This window comes from Odocoileus virginianus, chromosome 24 (assembly GCF_023699985.2).
Source record: "Odocoileus virginianus isolate 20LAN1187 ecotype Illinois chromosome 24, Ovbor_1.2, whole genome shotgun sequence".
Classification (NCBI taxonomy): Eukaryota; Metazoa; Chordata; class Mammalia; order Artiodactyla; family Cervidae; genus Odocoileus; species Odocoileus virginianus.
Window position 1 is genome coordinate 11,375,337 of NC_069697.1, and position 24,712 is coordinate 11,400,048.

Sequence of the window (24,712 nt, forward strand, 5' to 3'; positions counted from 1 at the left end):
AAACAATTTTTTCTTTGAAGGGAAACAGAACTACCCTGAAAACTTGATTATGGCAAAACTGATTTATCTCAGAATATATTCTAGAAAAACATATCCAATTATACTTTTAGCCATGCATTCTTTCTTGTCATGTATTCAGAAAAATCTGTTTTTATATTAATGTTTTGGGGTGAGTCTCTAGTGAGAACTATTTCAGAAAGGAGAACATCGAGGTGAAATCCTGTATTGTTGATATAACAAAAGCTTATGACTTCAGTGATGAATGGTGAATTCAAAATAGAGGCTGCTCAACTTTTGTTATGTCTGTATAGTCTTTTCTCTCAGTTATTCTTATAACTTTCAGATACTGATTTTTATCTACTTTATTATTACTGTGCTACTATCATTGCCAAGGGCTTAATTTGGAATTAAATGAGCCTTATGCTTAAGTAATTTATTTTCATTAGTTTGCCAAAAAGTAAGTCTCATGATGGTTTTAATACTCTAAGGCGGAATGTTTACATTTTTCTTTCCTTGAGTCTGAAACAATTCTTTTCAGTTTCCTTTTTGTCTCACAGAATGTGAGAGCAGAAGGCAATATTGGAGCTGCCATCATGAATGGTAGTTTTCCTTGAACAATATAGACGGGAGCTGTTGTAATTGATTTTTGCTTTTCTCTTATATTATTTCATTAGTCAAAGACTCCCATGGCGGGGAAAAAAAATCACTGTATGGCTTTTATAAAGACATCACCACTAATTCATGTGGCAGGGTCTTCTCATCAGCTTTGCCTTCATATTTCAAGTGATGTGTGGGAAAGACTTTGATATTTTATGATAAATTTCTCACTATCTGGTTAAGCTCTAGCTACATCCTTTTATTCCATTAGTATCCAAAGACGAGAGAGAAAATTGTCAGCTATGAATTTTATATTCTTACCTGATTTCCTATTTGACAGTTCCAGAAAAATCTCTAAAATTCTGTGATTAGAAATACATAATTCTTTAAGATGAAATGGAGATTAGATCTGGTTTCTCTTTTTATGTTAAAGGAGAATTTTAAAAAAAGAACATATTTGAATTTGTAGAGAAATTAGGCTTTCATGAAGCAGATTTATATCATTCTGTAAGTAGATAGTGAATTAAACCATGAAGGAATCCCATCCACTCAATAATTGACATAAAATATGTTTGCTAAGAGTTTTTTTAGGGATCTAGTCATTTTCCCATTTTAAATTCTACTTTTGGAATGAAATTATAGTCAAAACAGTGTTTCTCCAGAACATATGTCATTGCTTTTTTGTGTACTCTTCATGGAGAGAGATTGAGACAGGCAAAAAATGTTATGCTATATAGGTGACAAGGCCAACTTTCTGTATATGATCATAACCAAGCTATTTTTAAATAGCCTTGGAGTTGTGCAATATTGTTTAATTTATAGCCCTTCATAAGGGATTAGGAATGAGGATTTAGCATAACAAGATTCAAAATGTGTGAGATGATAGGTTTAAACAGACTTTTGGTTTGAGGGTCAGAGTTAGTTTAAGAATAATTTATTTAAATACCTACAAATGTCAGAGTGTATATTAACTTCTGGGAATTCAAAGATGTGTCAGTTATTTTACCCCAGATATAAAAGAGTAGGGTAACATCATCATAATTTTGTATGCCAGCCAGTGTATATTGTGAAATTAAGAGATTTTCTAGGAAAATTAGGGTAAAGATTACAAAATAATTATAGATAGATTGAATAGGGACATGGAAAAGGTCTTTTAATTAAGAAAATTAAAATAGCTACCATAATTATTAAATATAGAAAATTATGTACTAACACATCAGATAACCATCATTTAGATTTGTTAACATTATTTGTATATTTCAAAGCAGAAAACTTCTCTTTTAAACTCAAGAAATATAAGTTTAGGCATAACAGATCTTCAAACCTTTTGTTTTTTGTAATGAATTTTGAGGGGCTATGAATAAATAGCAACTACTTAGAAATTTGAAGCTACCTTTTTTTCTTACCTATCAGTCTATCTCCCTGCCATATCCTGTCCCAGATATTTCATCATTTTATGTTTGGTTTAGTTGTTTCTAGACTTGGAAAAAATAAACAAACCAACAAAAAACCTTTACAAACGTATGTATGCATTTGTTAAAAAACAGAGTATTATTTCCTGAATGGCTAATATGATTTTATAATATGCATATTTTATACAGTGATTTTTCACTAGCTATGTTACTATAAAATGATTTGTTTGCCTTAATTGCTATATAGTATTTTTCATGTTGATATATATTTATATAAATGTATGTAGCTGCATACTATATATAGAGATTATTTATATGCTTTTCCCTTTAATTACATTATAGATTAGATCATATGATCATTACCATAATTTATTTTCATATTGATGTAATGAAGTTTTTAGTTCTTTCCTTATTTTTGCTTTTATTAACAATGCTTCATTAGATGACATTGTATTCAGATCTAAGAGGTTTTATTAAAGAGTATGTAACTAAATTCAGATGACCAAAGATAGTGGATACAAATTATTAATTTCCCTAAACATTTTCAAATTTCTCACCCAATTTGCACAATTTATGTTTTTTCCCTAGTGTGTGGTAGTTCTCATTTCAGCACAATTTCAGGGACTTTTAATATCCAGTTTTTTTTTTTTTTTTTGCTTAAGTTTATTTGAAATATGTTCTTTCCACTTCAGTTTTCACTGATTATTGAGATTGAGCATCTTTTCAAATATTTATTGTTCTCTTTTCTATGAATTTCATGTCTGTAGTTTCACACCTGTATATACATATATACTATTGGATTATTTGCTATTTTGTGGTTCATACTTAGAAGACTCATTTTTTTTTTTTTCTGAGAACAAACCCTTTGTCTTCTGTATATTGCAACAAGACTTGGATATTTCAACCCTGAACTCTACTTATTCCAAAGATCTCAATTTCTTTGTAGTCTGACCTTCATGGCACTCATTTATTACACTAGGAATTCAATTTGTCCCAGAGCCTGAAAGGAAGCATTATTTACATTTCTTTATGGTTCCTTCATTTAGCATGTGAGGAAAATATGCCTTAGACTTTGTGAAATGAAAGCTAGAGTCCAACAGTATTTTCAGTGTTAATAATAAGGATTAGACTTGATCAAATATTTGATGATTCTTAACCTTGCCTGTGTTATAATCTCCTGTGGAGATTTTATACTAGAGCTTCAGTATTTTTAAAAGCTCACAGTTGATACTGATCATCCTTTAGGTTTGAAAACTATCATTGAAGCCACTATGATCCTTCTCCTTCCAAAGTATTTTTATAGACAAAGTAGAGTATGTGAAGCTCCAAGAATACCTGGGCTCTCATTTCTTCTTACAGGTGTATATCCAGTACATAAAAGAGGAGTGTCTGCCATGTAAATAAGCCTTATTAATGTGTTGAATGAACTGATTAGACTTTTTTTTTTTGTTAAATTGCAATCATTTTGCAATGCTGTCAGTCATCGGCTATGCCCAGATCATGTTTAAATGTCCCAGACTTTGGAATCTCATCTTCTGTACGTGGTGTTTCACCAGTTTGGACTTTCACGTCTAAGGTGGCAGCTCATCAGATTTCTCATGCCTTATCTTGGGAATACCTGTGTGGAATCATTTTGCTGCCCCACTCGAGAACAAAATAGTGCAGAGGTGCTGAGGCTAATCACATAGTTACTTGGCTCCTAGTTGTAGCTCAATCAAAGTTGTTAATTTGACCTAATCCATAAATCAGAGTTTAGTGACCAAAATCAAGAAATTAAAGCTTTCTGTCTCCACAGATTAGTGAATATGAGGTTAGAAGAGAGACTTGGTTTTTATCAGAGTCCCATTCTTATAGATGATAATTTAAACAAAATTCTATGAGAAGGCATTAAAGAGACACTTTTTAAAGTATGAACCTACCTCAAGGCTTTAGAAATTCTTCTACTTTTAAAATTTTAGCCTTGTCTGTAACCTATTAGCTCAGTTTCCTTTCATAGTGTCATTTATTTAGCCCATGTAGATTTTGCCATTATGGGAGAATGAGCATATGGAATGTCTCACTGCAGAACCTTTGGGTCTCTTGATCCTGGTTATTATGTCAGTTGTTTAGATTAGAGACTGTACATGAAAATGTTTTAAAATGTAAAATACTTTATGTTAACGCACATTTTCTTTTTCAGGCTTTTTCATTTTTATCATTTTCTCAGCACTTAGCCTTAGGGGTTCCCAGGTAGTTCAGTGGTAAAGAATCCGCCTGCCAATGCAGGAGACACAGGAGATGCGAGTTCAATCCCTGGTTGGGGAAGATTCCCTGGAGAAGAAAATGGCAACCCTCTCCAGTATTCTTGCCGGGATAATCGCATGGACAGAGAAGCTTGGTGGGCTACAGCCCATGCGGTCGCAAAGAGTTGGATGAGACTGCGCATGCACACAGCCTTCTTATAATATTCCTATAATATTTATCATTGAATTGTCTTCATTACTCACATCTTTATTTTGTAGTTGACTGTATTGATATTTTCTTCCATCATAATTAAGACTAGAATCATTTTATCATATGTTAATTCTTAATGATTTATTTTTATAATACTTTATTAAAATTTAATATAATGATACTTTTATTAAAAATTAATAAGATAGTTTTGCCTTATGACATTTCTATAGGAATCAAAATTATATAATCATTAAGGCTAACTTATGATTATATAATTATAATCAGAGTCATGTAATCATTAAGGCTAATTTATGCTGAAGTTGAAGCTCCATTACTTTGGTCATGTGATGGGAAGGCCTGACTCATTTGAAAAGACCCTGATGCTGGGAAATATTAAAGACAGAAGGAGAAGGGGACGATGAAGGATGAGATGGTTAGAGGCATCGCTGACTCAATGGACATGAGTTTGAGAAAGCTCTGGGAGTTGGTGATGGACAGGGAAATGGCATGCTGCAGTCCATGGGCTCGAAAAGTGTAGGACATGACTGAGTGACTGAACTGAACTGAAGACTAACTTATTCTGGAGTTTCATGACCAGCAAAGAAACCTGATTACACTTCTCTCCCCATGTAATTCTCTTACTCCCTTACTTTTCTTGCCTGACTATAGCTGTTTTTGTAATGCCTTCTTTCTCCCGCTCATTCTCTCTGCTTACCCCCACCAGAAGATACTGTAGTAGAATGGCCCTAGTTACATTTAGAGCACTTGGTTAATACTCAGTTACAAAATGGACTTTTGGTACAAATTCAAAGTTGAATTGTTTTCCCAGATCTGTCTTCTTTATGATAACTTGGTACCTTGCCTCATTTGTCTTTGCCAAATAATGTTTCTCCTTTGTGTAATCTAAGAATACTCAATTATGTGATTGATCTAACAAAGTATTACAACTTTTATGGTTTTGTGGGTTTTCTCCCTTAAAATCAAGAAATTTTAGAACTTTTACTGGATGGAATTTTAGAGGAGCAAAGGAATAGTTTGTAGAAGTTATCCTTAGATAAAAGTGTGTCTTCAAACATTGGATTTTGCTAGGACAGACCTGAAATGGAAAGATTGGTGACTAATGAACACATTACTCCCCCATCATTAAAAATTCTATATAGCATTACATAAATTAATTTTGAGTGGGAATCTGCCACAAATATTTTAACACTTGTTAAACAGTTAATTTTAGGCAGTTAATTCTGTGAATTTAGCATTAATGTGTGTGTATGTTAGTTGCTCAGTCATGTCTGACTCTTTGCAACCCATAGACTGTAGTCCACCAGACTCCTCTACCATGGCATTTCCCAAACAAGAATACTGGAGTGGGTTGCCATTTTTTTCTCCATGGGATCTTCCCCACCCAGGGATTGAACCTGGGTCTCCTGCATTGTAGACAGATTCTTTACCGACTGAGCCACCAGGGAATGATCTGACATTAATGAAAAATTTCTGTTTTGAGGAGTTTGAGTTTGAGGTACCTAACATATCTTTGACTGTGCCCAGTAGGAAGTTGGGTAAATGACTATGAAGATGAAGAAAAGTTAAGATGATGTCATTAGTATTTAATAAAAATTGGTAATATCATGATCACTGTTGACATAGGTTCAGAGTAGAGATGGAGCAGATGATCCCAGATGAGTTCTGTGGCTTCTAGCAAGTAGAGCTGGGGTGAATGAGAGACAGTCAGAGGAGGAGAGTTCAGTGATGGTTGCATCATATGATAAGACACTGTTTTCATAGAACTTGTACATGCTCAAAATACATTGCTTTGTGGACTAGGATTTTTTCTTTTTTGGGGAGGGATGTAATTGACATTTAACATTGAATTAGTTTTAAGTATACTATATGATGATGTGATATATGTATATATTGCAAAATGAATACCACAGTAAATTTAGCTAACATCCATCACCACAAACACATAGATTTCTGTTTTTTCCTTGTGATAACAACATTTAAGATGTATTTTCTTAGCAACTTTCAAATATGCAGGACAATGTTTTTAACTACCATCCCCATGCTATATATTACATTCCATAACTTATTTATCTTGTAACTGGACTTTTTTTTTTTTTTTTTCACCTTTTGACTGTCTTTACCCCTTCATCCATTTTGGCTGTCCTCTCAACCCATGCTTCTGGCAATCCCAGTCTGTTTTTATCTACAAGTTCAGTTTTTTTTTTTTTTAATATTCCACCTACTAGTGAGATCATACAGTGTTTGAGATCATACAGTGTTTGTTCTTCTCTGTCTGACTTATTTCACTTAGCATAATACCTTCGGGGTCTCTTGTTGCTGTTGACAGAACTTATATTTTAATGGTTGAGTAATACTCCATTGTACATATATAGCACATTTGCTTTATCCATTCATTCATTGATGGACACTTAGGTTGTTTCTATGTCTTGGCTGTTGTAAATAATGTTGCAGTAAATAGTGATTATGGGTGTGTAGGTATCTTTTCTAGATAGAGATTTCATTTTCTTTGGACAGATGTCCGGAAGTGGAATTACTGAATCATATGGTAGTTCTATTTTTAATTTTTTGAGAGGCCTCTGCACTGTTTTCTGTAGTGGCCGCACCACTTTGCGTTCCCATCAAAAGTGCAGAAGTGTTCCTTGTTCTTCACTTTCTCACGAACACTTTCTATTTCTTGTCTTGTTGATAATAGTCATTCTTACAGTTGTGAAGTGGTATCTCATTGTGATTTTGATTTGCATTTCCCTGAGGATAAGTGATATTGAACACCTTCTCATACACCTGTTGGTCATCTCTATATCTTCCCTGGAAAAATGTCTGTTCAGATCTTCTGTCCATTTTTAAAAGATTGTTGTTTTTTTCTCTTAAGTTATGTGAGTTCTTTATATATTTTTTATATTAAAAGTATACATGACCAGATACACGACTTGTGAATATTATCTCACATTTTTAGTTGTTTGCCTTATTTTGTTTGATGGTTTCCTTTGCTGTGCAGAAGCTTTTAAATTTGAAGTAGTCCCACTTGTTTATTTTTGCTTTTGTTACCTTTCATAGGTTGTTTTTTAAGCTAAATATTTGGCGTATCCTTTGTATGGTTCCAGGCACCTTTCTGAATGTCTTTGAGGAAGACAGTTTTATATAGTGACAGAATGTGTGCACTCATTCTGTGCGATCTCTGTAAGAGAAAACACGAGCAGTGAAGCATTCCAGTCGGGAAGTGGTGCCAGCTCTTCTCCCTTTCCCACTGCCTCTTCGGAACTTAAATTTCGTTAATTTAACTAAATTCTTATTTGGGTTGAAAGAGTTTGCCAGAAATTTCTTATTAACAGTGATGCCCTTTGGCCTTCCTCCCTCAGTTTTGTCTTTATATTAAAGCCATTTTACTTTTAAAAAGTTATCATTGACATGAAAATTTTGGGATTCATGAGGAGTCTTATTAGATGTTTATTATCACTGATGTCATTGAGAGCACAAGATAGCAGATGAAAGCCCACTTTATACATTCTGCAAAGAGATCAAGATATTAAACAGGGACTGGCATAGACATACCACAGTTTACCTTATTATCTGAAAGTATTTGTTCCTGTGAAACCTTTTGTAAGCTGAAATAGCATAAAGCAAATAAGCAATATTACCTTAGGAAACATCTTGGTAGCAGATGTACAAAATAAATGGAGACAAAGTGCAGATGGTCACTGAAACAGTTTAAAGCTGTGACAGCTTGATGCTCTGAGTAGTTCCTGGGGAAAAAGCTTGGTGATCCCACTCTCACTGTTTGTAACTGCCTCTGTAGATGGCTCCCTGCAAAAGCAAACGCTGAACCTGTTTTCACTTTTCAACCTTTTTTTTGGTAAATGTGAAAATCCTCTTTGCATTTTTGTTGTTGTTGCTAATGAGAATAGGTACGAATTTAGTTCTTTTGTAAAAGCAAAGTGGCATTAAGTGAACATTTGAAAAGTGGGGTATACCTATAGCTAAATTATATTTTTCCTTTGAGCCATGCAGAATCCTGTCAACTCCAAGTGTTTTGACATGCCTGTTTTTTGTTTTCCCCAGAATCTAAACTATAAAATGAAGAAAGACATTTATTAGATGTCTGCTATATTCCATATACAGTGCTGAGTACTTTATATTGTGGTCTCATTTTGACTTAATACCAGTTTTGGGAGGAAAATATTTTCAACCCATTTTATAGAGGTCAAGAAATTGAAGCTCTGGTTACTGGTATTTAGCGAGAAACAAGAGGAAAAGTTGTATACAGAATTGGATTCCATAGTCATTTTTTTTTAAGCTTACAGGAGCCGTAAACATGTTTAAAGGCGATAGAAAAAAAGTCATGTGTTTGAAACCTAATACTCTGTTTTTAGTTGTCCATTTAAAGATGCTTTTCATTTTTAAATGATCTGTTCCTGTGCGGTATTGATGATGATCTTAATTTTTTCCCCCTCTCTTTTGGTTTCAGAGGAAGAACTTGTCTCTTTTTCTCAGCATTAGTTTGTTAACTTTCTGGGGAACCTCCCTTTTGGGTGCCCGTTTATACTGGATGGGAAACAAACCACCAAGCTTTTCCAACTCTGACAACCCAGCTGCTGATTCGGACAGCCTCCTGGCTCGCACGCTCACCTTCTTCTACTTGCCAACCAAGAACCTTTGGCTGTTGCTATGCCCAGATACCCTCAGTTTTGATTGGTCAATGGATGCCGTGCCTCTGCTCAAAACAATTTCTGATTGGAGAAACTTGCACACTGTGGCCTTCTATACTGGACTCCTCCTCCTCGCCTACTATGGTTTGAAGAGCCCAAGCCTAGGAAGAGAATGCAACGGGAAGTCTGTAACAAATGGCAAGCAGAATGCAAATGGACATAGCTGCCATTCAGAGGTGGAGTATGGGAACTCAGAGATTAAATCCAGCTTTGCATCCAAAGTAGAAAATGGCATTAGAAACAATGCATCGCAGAGAACACAGCTTCCTTCTACGGAGAACATAGTTGTTCTGTCTTTATCTTTGTTAATAATACCCTTTGTTCCTGCCACGAACCTGTTTTTCTATGTCGGCTTTGTAATTGCAGAGCGAGTATTGTATATTCCTAGTATGGGCTTTTGCCTCCTCATTACAGTGGGTGCCAGAGCCCTTTATGTCAAAGTCCAAAAGAGGTTTCTCAAGAGCTTGATTTTTTATGCTACAGCTGCATTAATTGTTTTCTATGGACTCAAGACGGCAATCAGGAACGGAGACTGGCAGAATGAGGAAATGCTGTATAGGTCAGGGATAAAAGTAAACCCAGCTAAAGGTAATATTTTATTTTATGCTTTTACCTGGATGGTTTACTCTGCCTTTTTATATCTTTCCTTCTTGCTTTTTAACAGTGTTAAGAAAGAAGAGGTTCTTGTAATGCTTTAACATTTTCTTTTTTTTTTTTTTTTTTGAGATGAGCAATGTGACCATTTTAGAGACTTCCATTGTTCCATATTTGGAATAGGAACGTGTTTTCCTAAGTTCCTGACTATACTTGTCCGGAGGAGTTAGAGCTCCTATTGTGTAAAAATATTGACTGTTGTCAGAATTTAGAAAAATGCTTGATTTCCACATTTTAAAATAGTGATATGAACGTCATCTTTCTTCATCATGTTATAAAAGTCAAGTTATCTTACTTGAATACCGTTTAGCTCTTCTGTTTTCCAAGCATCACCTGAGGAAATACCACAAGGCTTACACTGACATTTTTAAAAGATTTGGAGATGAGGCTACCTCTGAATCCTGGCATCGTGTCTGTAGGTGTCAGTGTGTGCGTGTGTAAGCATTGAGTCATCCTGAGCTTTGCAGAAGCTAAATTATCTGGATGTTGCCAAGCAGTTTGCACATTCTCATTTGGAAGTAAGTCCTTAAGTCACTTAAGGAAATACACTTTTTACTGTTCACTGAGAAGATTGAGCATATTTTTCATGATTGCTTTTGACTTAGAAAATTATTTTAGCAAATCTCAAAATCTATTGCTAGAGTAGAAAGTAGCCTTTAAAGTATAAATGAATAGTCAAAAGCTGTTAATTCAGTGATTTCTCTGGTTTAGGCAAGGAAATGATGACAGAAGCTAGAGAGCAGTTGAATGAAAATAAGTGTACATTTTAAGTACAAAAATATATCATAGTAAATAGTGCCAAAGTCTTGTTCTTCATAAACTATTTTTTTTTGTGTGATTTATCCTTTAAATTATAGCAGCTTCCATAGCGTTTGAACTGGGCTTTTTCTACTTTTTCCAACACATTTCTGTACCAGTATTCAAATACTGAATGTGTGAGACTGTTCCTAATGAATGGAATGGCCTGCTGATACGTATCAGGATATTTATCCAAATATCTAGATGCCCCACAAACAACTGTGGCATTCCTATCTGATTACCAATTTAGAGTTCTTGAACAACTACTCATTTCTTTAAGACAAGGGACTGATTGTTGGTACTTAAAATGATTAATAGATTGCAGAGACTTTAATGGGAGCAGAAACATTAAAATTGAGCTGATACATAGCATAGAATTCTTCAGTTCTCATGGAAAAATCTTTACCTGTGGCTTTTTACATAGTGAGCACTGCACAATTTATTGACTGTCTGCACCTGAATCTTGCTATAAAAATTGTTGAATGAGTTCTTATAGAATGCTTTTCGGCTAGTTTTTCTTCACTGGTACATGAGAATATATAAAACATGGCTAGGTTGCCAGTTTATTCTCCTGTTGTTTAAAAGAGATACACGGTAAGGAATTAAAAGAAAACCCCAGCATATTTCATCACAGGGTTGTTTTAAGGATTTATTAAATGTATCGGTTAAGTTTCAGGTTAAGCTACTGTAACAAAGAGGCAGGATAACAGTGGCTAAAAGAAGATAGAATCGTTATTGTTTCCTAACAGTCTAAGCCTGTGTAGTACAGAGCTGATAAGATGGCGCCGTGGGTCTTCTGGATCCGTGCTCCTTTGCTTTTGTTCCCTTGCCATCTCAGTAGGGTCACCCTGTCCCAGTGGCCCAGGATGGCTCAGTTGTCACTTCAGCACTTCAGCTAACAGGAAGAGGGAGAGAAGGGGCAAATGGTGGGTGTTCCCATTCTCTGAAGAGCATATCACAGAAATTGCCATCCCATGCTCTCTCCCAGACTCTGGGCCACACCTCACTGCGAGGAAGGCTGGGAGATATTATCTCCATTCTGGGACTCCAAGCACCCTGCCACACTATATTGCTCTTGAAGAAGGGTAGGGCCAATCCTGAGATGCTGCTATAAGTAGCAGTCTCTGTCCCCGGGTAGGTGAAAAAATTCCCGAATATTTTTCAGCATTAGCTACTATACTGTTGACAGTTATGATTTCGACTTTGTTGAAATTTCTTTTTTTTTGAAATTAATTTGGTGACATGGTTAAAATGATTGGTCATTTCTTCATCTGTTCACTCAGTAAAACAGTTATTAAGCATGTCTGATATATTTTTGTGTCTCTTACTACTTAAGAAGTGTGATAGTATTTAGGTACTTCAAATATTATTAGTTAAATGGCTATAAATCCTCTGAGACATCAAAAACTGAGTTCCTGAACAACCCCCTTCCCAACCTGTACTCCAGCCAAGTGCTTTCCCATCTCAGTTGATAGTAACTCCGTTTTCTCAAAAGCTTTGCCCAGCATCAGGAGTTATCTATATTTCCTCCTTTTATTTTCTACCCTACATCCATTTCATCAGCAAATCCCCTCTGTTCTGTCTTCAAAAATATATCCAGAACTTGACCATGTATTACCATCTCCACTGCTACCATCATGGCCCAAGTCACCACCATCTTTTGTCAGATTATTATTAGAAGTCTGTAGCGGAATCTCCCTGCTTCCATTTTCTTGCCTTTTAGCGTGCTTTTGTGAGAGTCAGACGTGATGTTACCAGGTATTAATAATAGGAATTTAGGTAAAAAAGGCTTAGTGTGAGTTTTAATGTTAATCTGATGCTGAGTTGTGTTTGAGTTTAATGTTTGCTGTAGATGGAGGCCTTGTATTTCCCTGATTTCCTTTTCTCTTCTAAGGTCTTTGGGCTTTAGCTAAAACTTGGAGTCTGTATTTTGCATCTCTTTCTCCTGTAAATGAACCATTTTTATACTGGAGCCCTGCAGGTGTGTTGGTTAAATGTCCGAGAAGGGCTGTGTCCTCTTTTTTGGTGATGAAATCCTAGTGTCTCTAGGTTGTCACCTGTATGAGAGTTTCTTCACTTTCCTTCTGTCTCCTTGTCGGGACAGGAAAGCCAGAGGAGATGAGAGGGAGGGGAGTGCCTGCCCCCCACAGCCCTGGGAAGCAGCTGTGGTAAAGCTGCTTCCCTGGAGGGGAGACCTTTGTTTTGAAGGAGGATCATTTCATAAAAGTTCTTTTTCTCGTCCTCCGCAGAGCCAGGAAGGCCTGTTTCTTGGCTTTTCTGTGCAAGAACCTGGGAGTCCCTGGGCCCTGGAACTAAAACCCACAAAAGAGTAGATGTTAGATACCTCTAAGACTAGGCACAAGTGTCTTACTTCTGAAGTAAGTTTCTTACTCTCGCTTAAGCTCCACCACATTCAGCCTTCAGCAGCTCTGCTCAGAATTGCCAGTTACTTATTCCTGTCAGACTCTCCTCCAGGTAATCTCATCTCTTTGCAATTGGATTTTCCTTGAGTTTGCCGTCTGTTTAGCACATTCTTGTAAGAATGAGAGTGAGGAGTTCCAAGCCTTTTACACATCTGAGCTGAACCCCAGCTTCCTTCTTCCGCCCTTAGCATCTACCTTTCATCAGAGCCCTGATGACTCTTTTGAGACATAAGCTGGACTGTGGTGGTCACTGCTCCCAGGGCTCCCCTGACACCCATTTCTCTCAAACGCAGCGCACACAGCAGAGACGGGACACCGCAGTCTCCCAGCCTTGCCTTCGCTGGCTTCACTCCAGCCCTGCTGGCCCACATGTTGTGCCGTCTCTACGCCAGGGACCCTGGCCTCAGAGCGTTGGCACTTGTTGCTGCTTTCTCTTGGAAAGCGTTTCCTGGGATAGTCTCACCTCCGTCTCGTCTCTTTCAGCTCCTTTAGGTCTCCGGTGCAACGTTGCATTATCAGTAAGGTGCTTAATGTCAAATCGCCTGCTCTTTGTAAAATTGCAGCCACCCTCCTGCTTCTGCTTTGTCTAGCATCCCCTGTCCTCTGTCCATACTTTGTTTTCCCCATGACATTTAGGACCATTTGACAGCCTATATTTTCCTTATTTCTGTGTTTATTGTTTGAATGTGTTGTCACTGTACAGTATAATGCATGACCCAAGAAGACAAGAAGTTTTGTGTTTTTTTTTAATGCTATGTATGTAGCTGCTGGGGCAGTGCCTGGAAGAGAGAAAGTCTTTTTGAGTGAATACACTGATGAATAAATGTTAGTCATAATCCTCCTCCTTAAAAAACTTACAGAACTTATTTAGAGATAAGATGTACATTAATTAAAGGAAGTGAAAGTGTAAAATATGTTGTTGATGTACCACATACTTGCTACCAAGTCCAAGCTCGCTCTGCTCACCACACGACAGGCCAGTAAATCCGAGAGAGGAGGTGTTGAGGCAAGGAAGAGACTTTAATCGGGAAGCCAGCTGACCTAGAAGATGGCAGGCTCGCACCTCACAATAATCATCTTGTCAGGGCCTGGTTGCCAGGTTCTCTCATAGATCAGAGATGGAGGGGAGGTGAGGAAACAAAAAGACTGTCAGTCCTTGAGAATGTCCTTCACAGGTGGTTGGCTCAGGTTATCTCCCTGAGGCAGGCCATTATGTATGTTTATAATAACAAAAAAAGGGTTGAAGTCATAGAAGCAGATCTAGTGTAAATTTAAAATTAACCCTTCGTTATTCCATACTAAAGCATGTTTCATAATAGTTCAGTTCAGTTCATTCGCTCAGTCGTGTCCAACTCTTTGTGACCCCATGAATCGCAGCACGCCAGGCCTCCCTGTCCATCACCGACTCCCGGAGTTTACTCAAACTCATGCCCATCGAGTCGGTGATGCCATCCAGCCATCTCGTCCTCTGTCGAACCCTTCTCCTCCTGCCCCCAAATCTCCCAGCATCAGGGTCTCTTCCAATGAGTCAACTCTTATAAGAGGGATAGAATTGGCAGTGGAGTTAGTTTTGGACTCCTTGAGTCCCTTCTGTGACATATGCTTCCATTTTGATACAAGGCAAAACTTTTAAAATCCAGGTTCCTGATTTTTTTCTATTTATAACATGCTAATAAATATTCTGGCTACAGTGACTTCCTTAGCAATTATGAGACTGGTAGTCATCTTCTTTAAGATAGTGTTTTCTTAGTCTGTGATGTTATTTGAGCCTAGCCAAAGATTAGAAATGCTTTAAAGCCAGTCTTATGTAACTGTGTTTGAGATTACCGTTATTTCATTGAGTTAGTTTTTTTTTTTCTCCTTTGAAAGCCTTTGCAAATTTTGGAGTACTTCAGTCTACTATTACTTCAACAAAATATGATTTTAAGCCTCATGAAGCATTTTACATGAAAGATGCTGCCTTCAGTAATGGGTCAATACAGACAGCTGCCAGTCATTAACTGATTGGATGCAAATGATGATGATGGGTAGAGCCTGTCATAGTGAGTGTGTTGCTAATTTATGGTTTAAATATGGATAGTAGAGAAATGATAGCTGATTTGGACTATGTAAACCAGAAGTCCTCTCTCATTATGTGGTTGATAATGTCAGGAAAATACTAGACATAGTTGATTGCTGTAGTTTGCTCATTTACAATGACTCTGCATTTTTGTGCTTAGGAAGGAGGAAATTTTCTTTGACTGCTTTAATGAGCAAGTCAATGTATTTATATTATTTAAATATAGTAATATTAAAAGGTTTTTTTAGTGTGTGTTTAAAACACTATGTTTTATATACTATATTGATAAATATTTGCTTGACAAAAGCATTTCTTAATTCATTACAAAGTGGTTAAATGTATGATCACTTTTCTTTCTTGGCCTCTGGCCTTATCTAAATCCCCATGTGTCTTTGGCTCTTAGAGAATTTGGCACCATTGATTTCTGCTACTAGGGCTTTCAAGGCACACTACACAATTTTGACTATCTTTCTCTCATTTCCACAGCTGTCTCACGTATGGTTTTGCCTCCTCTTAAAATTGATTCATTCTGCAAGGTTCTATCCAAAGTGTGCCTTCATTTTCCTTTCTGTATAGAGTCCAGAACACTACTTGGGATATATTAGTATGGAGTCAATAAATGTGTCATTGAATTTCCAAGTTACTTTCCCTGTGACTGTAGGACTTCTCCACCTCGGTGATTTGTCTGCATCTCAAACTCATAACCGGTTTTCCCTAAACTACCTATTTGCTGACTTCCTTATTAATTATGGTCATAAGCAGAGACTGACAAAGTTATTACAGATAAACATCAGTGAACTCATATACATAAAAACAATGATAATGATAGCATATGGGCAGCATATTTACTGTGCTAAAAGGTATTTACATTTTTTCAAGTTATAAATTAAAAATCAAATCAGTTCTTTAGAATGGTTGGTTTATTAACTCTATGGCAATTTGCTTTACAAAACATATGATTGTGATTTTTTTGTTTAGAAACAATTTCTGAAAATATTTAGGATTAATGAAACAGGGTTCATCCAAGGAAAATTTAACATGATAGCATTTATTTTAATGCTCTTTTCTAACATAAATATGTAAAATTATATAAAATGACTACATATTTGAAATTATAAAGGTGATTATTCACACATCCTATATTTCCTAAATTCAGCCCCTCCTTATGCAAATAACAAACATTGTCCCTTTAGATATAGAAAAACAGAAATTAAATAGCTGTTTCAGCTGTGCAACATTTGACAGTTTTTCTTTTTTCCTAAATTTCTGTGAAACTGATACTTCTATGTCAGCTTCACATGGTTGCAGATTTCAAGAAACAAGTATGTGGAAGGGATATCATTTTATGTAGGAAAAAATTCATAATTTAAGTGAAATCTGAACCACTAAGTCATGTGAAACTTGACTAATTCATTGTGGATTTTATGGTCTAAGTTTTTGATTACCTCTAATTGACTGTCTTCTTTTACTGTGGTATGTTGCAATTAACCAGCTAACTTTGAGATTGTGTAATAAATCTTACTATATTTCTTAGATAATTTGTCAAGTTACAATACGTCGGAGGTAAAATGAAAAAATTTCAGAGAAGAATAAAATTTAGCAGTTAAGTCAAGAAGGAAAACCAGTATAATATTTTATAAGACTGACTGTCTTGAGTTAAAAAGCTGTAAAATTCAAATTTTCATTTTTGACAGAGAGATGTGGTAGGAGAAAGCTAGCAAAAAGTTCCCTAAAAGGCTGATTGAGAGAAAAACAATACAAAGTGGAATAAGGATTCCATAGGGTAAAGAAATTCTGTGTTTCTTCTTCTTCAGCTTTTTTTTAAGTGATGTAGGATTCTGTTATTTTCTGTTCAGCAATCATGATACAATTATTGTACTAATCAAAAATCACAATAGTAGAAGATGTTTATCAGTTTTTACAATCAATAGCCAGACAAAAAATAAAAGATCATTAAAATTGCAGGCCATAATGGGAACATGATTACATAGCAATATAAAATACTTACCTACTATTTGAGGAGTTAAGTAGCGTGATGTGGTAAGTGGAAGTGCATGCATGCACATGTTTTCTTCTCCCCAACCAGTCATGTCTTTTGGCTCATGCATTTTTTAATCCATTTACATTTAAGGTAATTATCAATATGTATGATCCTATTACCATTTTCTTAGTTGTTTTGGGTTTATTTTGTGTAGATCTTTTCCTTCTCTTGTGTTTCCTGCTTAGAAAAGTTCCTTTAGTGTTTGTTGTAAAGCTGTCTTGGTGGTACTAAATTCTCTTTAACTTTTGCTTGTCTGTAAAAGTTCTGATTTCTTCATCAAATCTGAATGAGAATTTTGCTGCTAGGAGTATTCTTGGTTGTAGTTTCTTCTCTTTTATCACTTTAAATATATCATGCCATTCCCTTCTGACTTGTAGAGTTTTTGTTGAGAAATCAGCTGATAACCTTATGGGAGATCCCTTGTATGTTCTTTGTCATCTTCCCCTGTTGCTTTTAATATTTATCTTTTTCTTTAATTTTTGTCAGTTTGATTATCATATGTTTCAGTGTATTCCTGCCAGGGACTCTCTGCTTCTTGGACTTGGTTGACTATTTCCTTTCCCATGTTAGAAATGTTTTTGGTTATTATCTCTTCAAGTATTTTTTCAGGTCCCTTCTTTCCCTCTTCTCCTTCTGGGACCACAATAATGTGAATGTTGGTGTGTTTAATGTTGTCTTGGAGGTCTGTTAGGGTGTCTTCATTTTTTTTTTTTTTCTGTGTTCTGTGGCAATGATTTCCACCATTCCATTCTCCAGATCTTTTATCCATTCTTCTGCCTCGTTTATTCTTCTCTTGATTCCTTCTAGTGTATTTATTCACCTCTGTTTGTTATTCTTTAGTTCTTTTGCATGTGTGTATGCTTAGTTGCTCAGTCATATCCAATTCTTTGCGACCCCATGCAATGTAGCCCACCATGGAGAGTTCCTCTCTTGATGGAATTCTGCAGGCAAGAATACTGGAGTGGGCTGCCATTTCCTTCTCCAGGGCATCTTCCTGACCCAAGGATCAAAGCTGGGTGTCCTGCATTGCGGACAAGTTCTTTACCATCTAAACTACCAGGGAAGCTTAGCTCTTCTAGGTCTTGGTAAACATTTCTTGAATCTGCTCCATTGTTTTCCTGAGATCCTGGATCATCTTCACTGTCATTATTCTGAATTCTTTTTCTGGAAGGTTCACTATCTCCACTTCATTTTCTCCCCCTCTGGGGCTTTTATCTTGTCCTTTCATCTGAGACATAACTTTCTGCTTTTTCATTGTGATATATGTGATTTTTGTTCTAGCCACTGTGAGACTGTGCTTCTCCTTGCTGCTTCTGTCTGCTCTGTGATGGAGGAGACTGAGAAACTTGTGCACCCTTCCCAGTGGGAGGGACTATGGTGGAATAAACTAGGTCTTGCTCTAGAGGGCAGGGCTGTGCTTAGTAAAGCTTTAATCCAGTTATCTCCTTATGATTGGGGTTGTGCTCCTCCCCGTTAGTTGTTTAGCCTGAAGTGACCCAGACCTGGGGTCTATGGGGTCCATGGTAGGGTTAGTGGCAACCTCTAAGAGGACTTATGCTATGGGGCCCCTTCCAGGACTGCTGCTGCCAGCTCCCCAATTGTCTGGCAAGCCTGCTGACCCATGCCTCCATGAGAGGCCCTCCAATTCTAGCAGGTTTGGTTCAGTCTTCTGTGGGGTCACTGCTCTTTTCTCCTGGGTGTTGGTGAATGTGAGATTTTGTTTGTGCCCTTCAAGGATGAAGTCTGTTTTTACCAGTCCCTTTGTTGGATCCCCAGGCTGGGAAGCCTGATATGGGGCTCAGAACCTTCACCAGTGGGAGAACTTCTTTCATGTTATTATTCTCCAGTTTGTGGATCACCCACCTGGCAGGTATGGGATTTGATTTTATTGTGATTGTGCCCCTCTTATCATCTTGTTATGGCTTCTTCTTTGTCTTTGGACATAGGGTATCTCTTTTTGGTGGGTTCCAGTGTCCTCATGTCAATGATTGTTCAACAGATAGTAGCAATTCTGGTGTTCTCGCAGGAGGAGATGAGCACACATTCTTCTACTCTTCCATCTTGAACTGGAAATCCTGTGTTTCTTCTTCTTAATTTGTCTCTTCTGAGTAGAAAAAAGAAATATAAGGGGGTTGACAAGGATGAAATGAAAATGTCTCATTGAAATGAAAATCTCAACTAAAGGAGAGATAAAAAGGAGGATATTTAAAAAATAAATATCCTAAATTGTTAAGGCACCTTTTAAACATTTGATTCTTGAGTAAGTTAACTGTGGTTTCTTATTGACATGAAGTCACAGTAGTTCAAAAGCATATGATTTCCTCTAAGAACAGAGTAGCACATAAATCTTTTCTTTGGTTCCAGTCCTAATGCCTGCAAGTACAGTTTTTCAGGGAAGAAAAAAAACAAAGACAACACAACAGGTTCCATAAAAATGGTCCTATTGTGTATAACAATAAAGTAGGTGACATATCACTGTGTCTTTGGGATTACCATAACAAAACTTACAGAATCTTTATGGGTGTTTGAAAGCCTTTAACCCTAAAATTAGTGTTGTCTTAGATTGAATATTTTTACTAGTGGTTATATTTCAAAGAAACAAACTCACATATAATTAAAATATGTATGAAGTTATATTATTCTGATTTCCATATTAGTTTTTGTATTTCATTCTTAAAATGTTCAAACATTTCTTTGATTCTCTTTTGTTAAACACATATGAAATAGTTCATTCATTGAGAAAGATATCCACAAACCTTATATTTGAACTACTTAAAGGATACCACTATAAAACAAATAACACATTTGGCAGATTGAGAAAAGGCTATTACCAGAATCTTTGATGACCCTCCTATACATCTTATTTCAGTTTTGTTGCTTTCACTTGTGTTCTCTTATTTTATGCTAGAACCTCCATTACAATGTCAAACAGAAGTGATGGCAGCAGATTTTTATTTCATTCCTTTCTAAGAATGTTTTAAATATTTCACCATTAATTATGTGCATTTTATGTTTTTTAGTAGACAGCTTTTATCAGAGTTTTCCTCTTATTTCTAGTCTAAGTTTTCTTTCTGTGAATTAGTATTGATAATAATAGGCATTTCCCCCACTAATATTTATTATTCCCACTATTATTTATGTTAATGAATTATATTAATAGATTTTCTAATGTTGAACTTGGCTTTGCATTCTTGGAATATGCCCAAGAATTACTAATTATGTATTATCCAATTTATAGTCTTCTAAAATTTTCACCCATGTTCCTGAGTGAGACCAGTGCTTCTCTTCCCAAGGCTTGAGGTTGTGTGGCTTCTCTTATCTAACATCTCTTTAGAAGCCAATTAAATCCCAAGCCCTGATTCCTCTTAGTTCCGCAAATTTACACAGGGTGAATGTCATCTTCAGAACCTATTAACCTTCTGGACTCATGCTTTTGAACAGAGTTTCTAGGTTTGAGGATTCCCCTTACTGTCCCATCAATTAATACCAAATAGTGGTAGTGAAAGTTGCTTAGCCGTGTCTGACTCTTTGTGACTCCATGGACTATACAGTCAATGGAATTCTCCAGGCCAGAATACCAGAGTGGGTAGCCGTTCCCTTCTCTAGGAGATCTTCCCAACCCAGGGATCGAACCCAGGTCTCCCACATTGCAGGCAGATTCTTTACCAGCAGAGCCACAAGGGAAGCCCATCAATTAATACATTCATTAACAAATATTATATTTTCTATCTAGCATTTTTCAGTTCAGTTCAGTCACTCAGTCCTGCCTGACTCTTTCTGACCCGTGGACTGCGTCATGCCAGGTTTCCCTGTCCACCACCAGCTCCCGGACATTGCTCAAACTCATCTCTCCTGTTGGTGATGCCATCCAACTTCTCATCCTCTGTCGTCCCCTTCTCCTCTTTTCTTCAGTCTTTCCTGGCATCAGGGTCTCTTCCAATGAGTCAGCTCTTCACATCAGGTGGCCAAAGTATTGAAGCTTCACCTTCAGTATCAATCCTTTCAAGAATATTCAGGACTGATTTCCTTTAGGATGGAATGGTTGTATCTCCTTGCTGTCCAGGGAACTCTCAAGAGTCTTCTCAACCCCACAGTTCAAAAGCGTCAGTTCTTCGAGGCTCAGCTTTCTTTATGGTCCAACTCTCACATCCATACATGGCTCCTAGGAAAACCATTGTTTTGAAGAGACAGAACTTTGTTGGCACAGTAATGTCTCTGCTTTTTAATATGCTGTCTGGGTTGGTCTAGCTTTTCTTCCAAGGAATAAGTGTCTGTTAGTTTCATGGCTGCAGTCACCATCTGCAGTGATTTTCTAGCCCAAGAAAATAAAGTCTGTCACTGTTTCCATTGTTTCCCCATCTATTTGCCACGAGGTGATGGGACCAGATTCCATGATCTTAGTTTTTAAATATTGAGTTTATTCCAGCTTTTCCACTCTCCTCTTTCACTTTTGTCAAGAGGCTGTTTAATTCCTCTTTGCTTTCCTGCCATAAGGGTGGTGTCATCTGCATACCTGAGGTAATTGATATTTCTCTCAGCAATCTTGATTCCAGCTTGTGCTTCATCCAGTCCTGCATTTCGCATGATATACTTTGCATAGAAGTTGAATAAGCAGGGTGACAATGTACTGTCTTGATGTACTCCTTTCCCAATTTTGAACCTGTCTGTTGTTCCATGTCTGGTTCTAACTGTTGCTTCTTGACCTGCATACATATTTCTCAAGAGGTACGTCAGGTGGTCTGATATTCCCATCTCTTTAAGAAATTTCCACTGTTTGCTGTGATCCACACAATCAAAGGCTTTGGAGTAGTCAATGAAGCAGAAGTAGATGTTTTTTTCTAATTCTCTTCCTTTTTCTATGATCCAGTGGGTATTGGCAGTTTGATCTCTGGTTCCTCTGCCTTTTCTAAATTCAGCTTGGACACTGGAAGTTCTTGGTTCATGTATTGTTCAAGCCTAGCTTGGAGAATTTTTAGCATTACTTTGCTAGCATGTGAGATGAGTGCAATGGTGCACTAGTTTGAACATTCTTTGGCACTGCCTTCCTTTGGGATTGTATTTTTATGTGTTCTATATAAGGAGAGAATCTCTGGACAGAGTTTTACCACACTAACAGAAAGAGAAACGCCCAAGAAATATCCATAAATATGGCATCTATTAAGGGATAGTTTAGCTATGTTAGAAATTATATTTGAGAATAGAATTAAGACATAGCTAATATTTTTGAAATTTTACATTCTCCTTCAACAAAAGAGAACAAAACTGCTAAAGTAAGTAAAAAAATATATTAAAGCAGTGTTTTAGGCAAAATCAAATTTCAGGTATTTGAGTCTTATTAAACACAAAAGGCTAAAGAGCTAAAATATATTCATTTTCTGCTGTAATATAGTTACAGATACTGTCACAGATATAGCAGATTTTCAGTAAGACACACTTTTTAGTTTTATCCTTATTAATCATGCACATCTGTACTTGTGCCCATGGAAGTAAAGGAAAATTCCAGTTAAGTCTTAAGGGATTATGGAAAACTCTGAGATGTTCAAATCATATAATTATTGAAAAAAACTTGGATTTAGGAGACTATATATATATAACTCAACGGGAAAACAGTGTGAGCCCTTTTTTATGCATAGGAGTGTTAAATTAGAAATCTCTCCTCTTTTTAGTCTTGCATATTAGTATTAATTTAAAAATCTGAATATTACTATCTAGTGGATCTTGTAGAAAATACACACAGGTGCTTACTAAAAAATAAGAACCAAACACTAAAAGTTTTTATTTAAAAATGCTAATACTGTTTTCCAAGTAAGACACTACAATCCAACTTGATTAAACAGTATAAATAAATGGACACAAAACCTTTCTGGAGGGCAGAACTATATTAGGACCTTCGTTGAGTCTTGTATTTAGGTGTCTAAATCTCAATAATACTAGCTGCCACTCTGAACATTTATTCATCCACTTTAAATAGCATAATTCAGTTCCTTCATGTAAAACATCATGGGATATTATTTTAAAATATCAGGGTTAATATTTTTCCCTGGGAGTAACGTAGGCATACATTTTAATTAGGAGAACTTTCTAGGAATTTTAAGTTTAGGAAGAGGAACTGGATTTAGATATTTAATACAACAGATGAGTGTCAAATTTTGACTCGAACAGAGAACTGAGGTGTCAAGGAACTTTTCTTGGTAAGTGCAGTTCTTTCCCTGGAGGGTGGAAGAAACTTAGTCTAAGAGTATGTGGGGCTCTGTGTTTCACAGCTGGGAGTTTGTTTAATAAAGAAATGTAATAAACATTTCTTCTTCTCTTTCTCTCTTTTTCCTTGTGAAAAAAATAAATTTCTCAAAATATATATCACATGGCTACCAGGACCAGGAGGTCAGAGATATTTTGAGATAATATCTGGTTTTAGTTTATCACTTGGCTTATTCTCTTTGAGTTTTTACAAATAAGCTTTGGTTTTTTGCAGTACTGGTATAGAATACATCATTTCTCTACTTAGTCTGTTTTCATATAATCTGAAAATTTTCCAAGGGTGGCTTCAAGTCATATTCACTCTAGTGGTTAAAATTGAATGCTGTTGTCTGTATTCATGTGAGTGTTGAAAACAATTTTCAAGTAGAGATACGTTTCTGGATTTACATAAAGAAAACATGGGCATATTAATTAGTGATACCATACAAATCTGTGTTGTGCCTTTTTCTTATCTCCAACCACAATATATTTAAAATTACTTCTGCTGTTGAAATTCTATTATTAGGAAGCAATGGCACAAGATTTAAAAAATCTCTTTTGCTCTTACAGTTTAGGACAATGATTTTGAGAAAGTTTTTTTTTTTTTTTTTGGCAGATAATACTGTCAGTAAAGTTCTTTTTGTGCCATATCTTTGGGTTTTGTGGTGCAATTTTAAAACCAGGAGGCTTAAGTGACACTTTGGTCAGAGGTCTGCCATGTTCTAATTGTGGCTTTTCCAAATGGAGCCTAGAGTAGATATTTACTTTTGAGGCTTTTAAGTAGGAGTTTAGACTTAAAGAACTATACCCTAACCCAGTCCTGATGACTACCTAGGAAAATGCTGCTTCTTTATGGATCTTAATCAACCTGGCATGTAAATTCTCTGAATGTCAGCACCATTTAGGAGGCATTATATGGGTTTATGCCTCTAAAAACACATATCTAGTCATAATTTCTATTTGGTAATATTTATTAAAACTAATATGTATCCAGTAGATGTGTTTTGTGTAAAAGAGACTTTAATGGGCACTGAAAATTCCCTGCTAGAGCTTCAGGAAAACGGCCCAGCCCTTCTCTTTCTCATGGTGCTCAACTGATGTGATAATGTCACTTGACTGCCTTCACTCTTCTGGTTCTTCCTATTTAATTTTCCCCTCTGTGTACTAGCTTCCTTTCACTGTTTGGAAGTAGAACTTTCTGAGTTGTATGCTTAAGGGTGTAAAATGAATAACATCATCCTTTATATCAATATCATGTTTTTCAAGTAATGCAAAAATGCCTCATACAAGTACTAGCTGCATAGCTTTTGAAGAGCCCTTATCTGTTTGCCCTA

At 36.3% G+C, this 24,712-nt stretch overlaps 1 protein-coding gene across 5 annotated transcripts in view; it reads left to right on the plus strand.

Annotated features, from left to right (window-relative positions):
• TMTC2 (transmembrane O-mannosyltransferase targeting cadherins 2) overlaps positions 1-24,712 on the plus strand; it is a 392,263-nt gene that overhangs the window by 185,308 nt on the left and 182,243 nt on the right. For all 5 annotated transcript variants that reach the window (XM_070454288.1, XM_070454287.1, XM_070454291.1 and 2 more), the window contains one exon: positions 8,926-9,754. In XM_070454288.1, the coding sequence (XP_070310389.1) occupies positions 8,926-9,754 (829 nt within the window). The remainder of the gene's footprint in view (positions 1-8,925; positions 9,755-24,712) is intronic.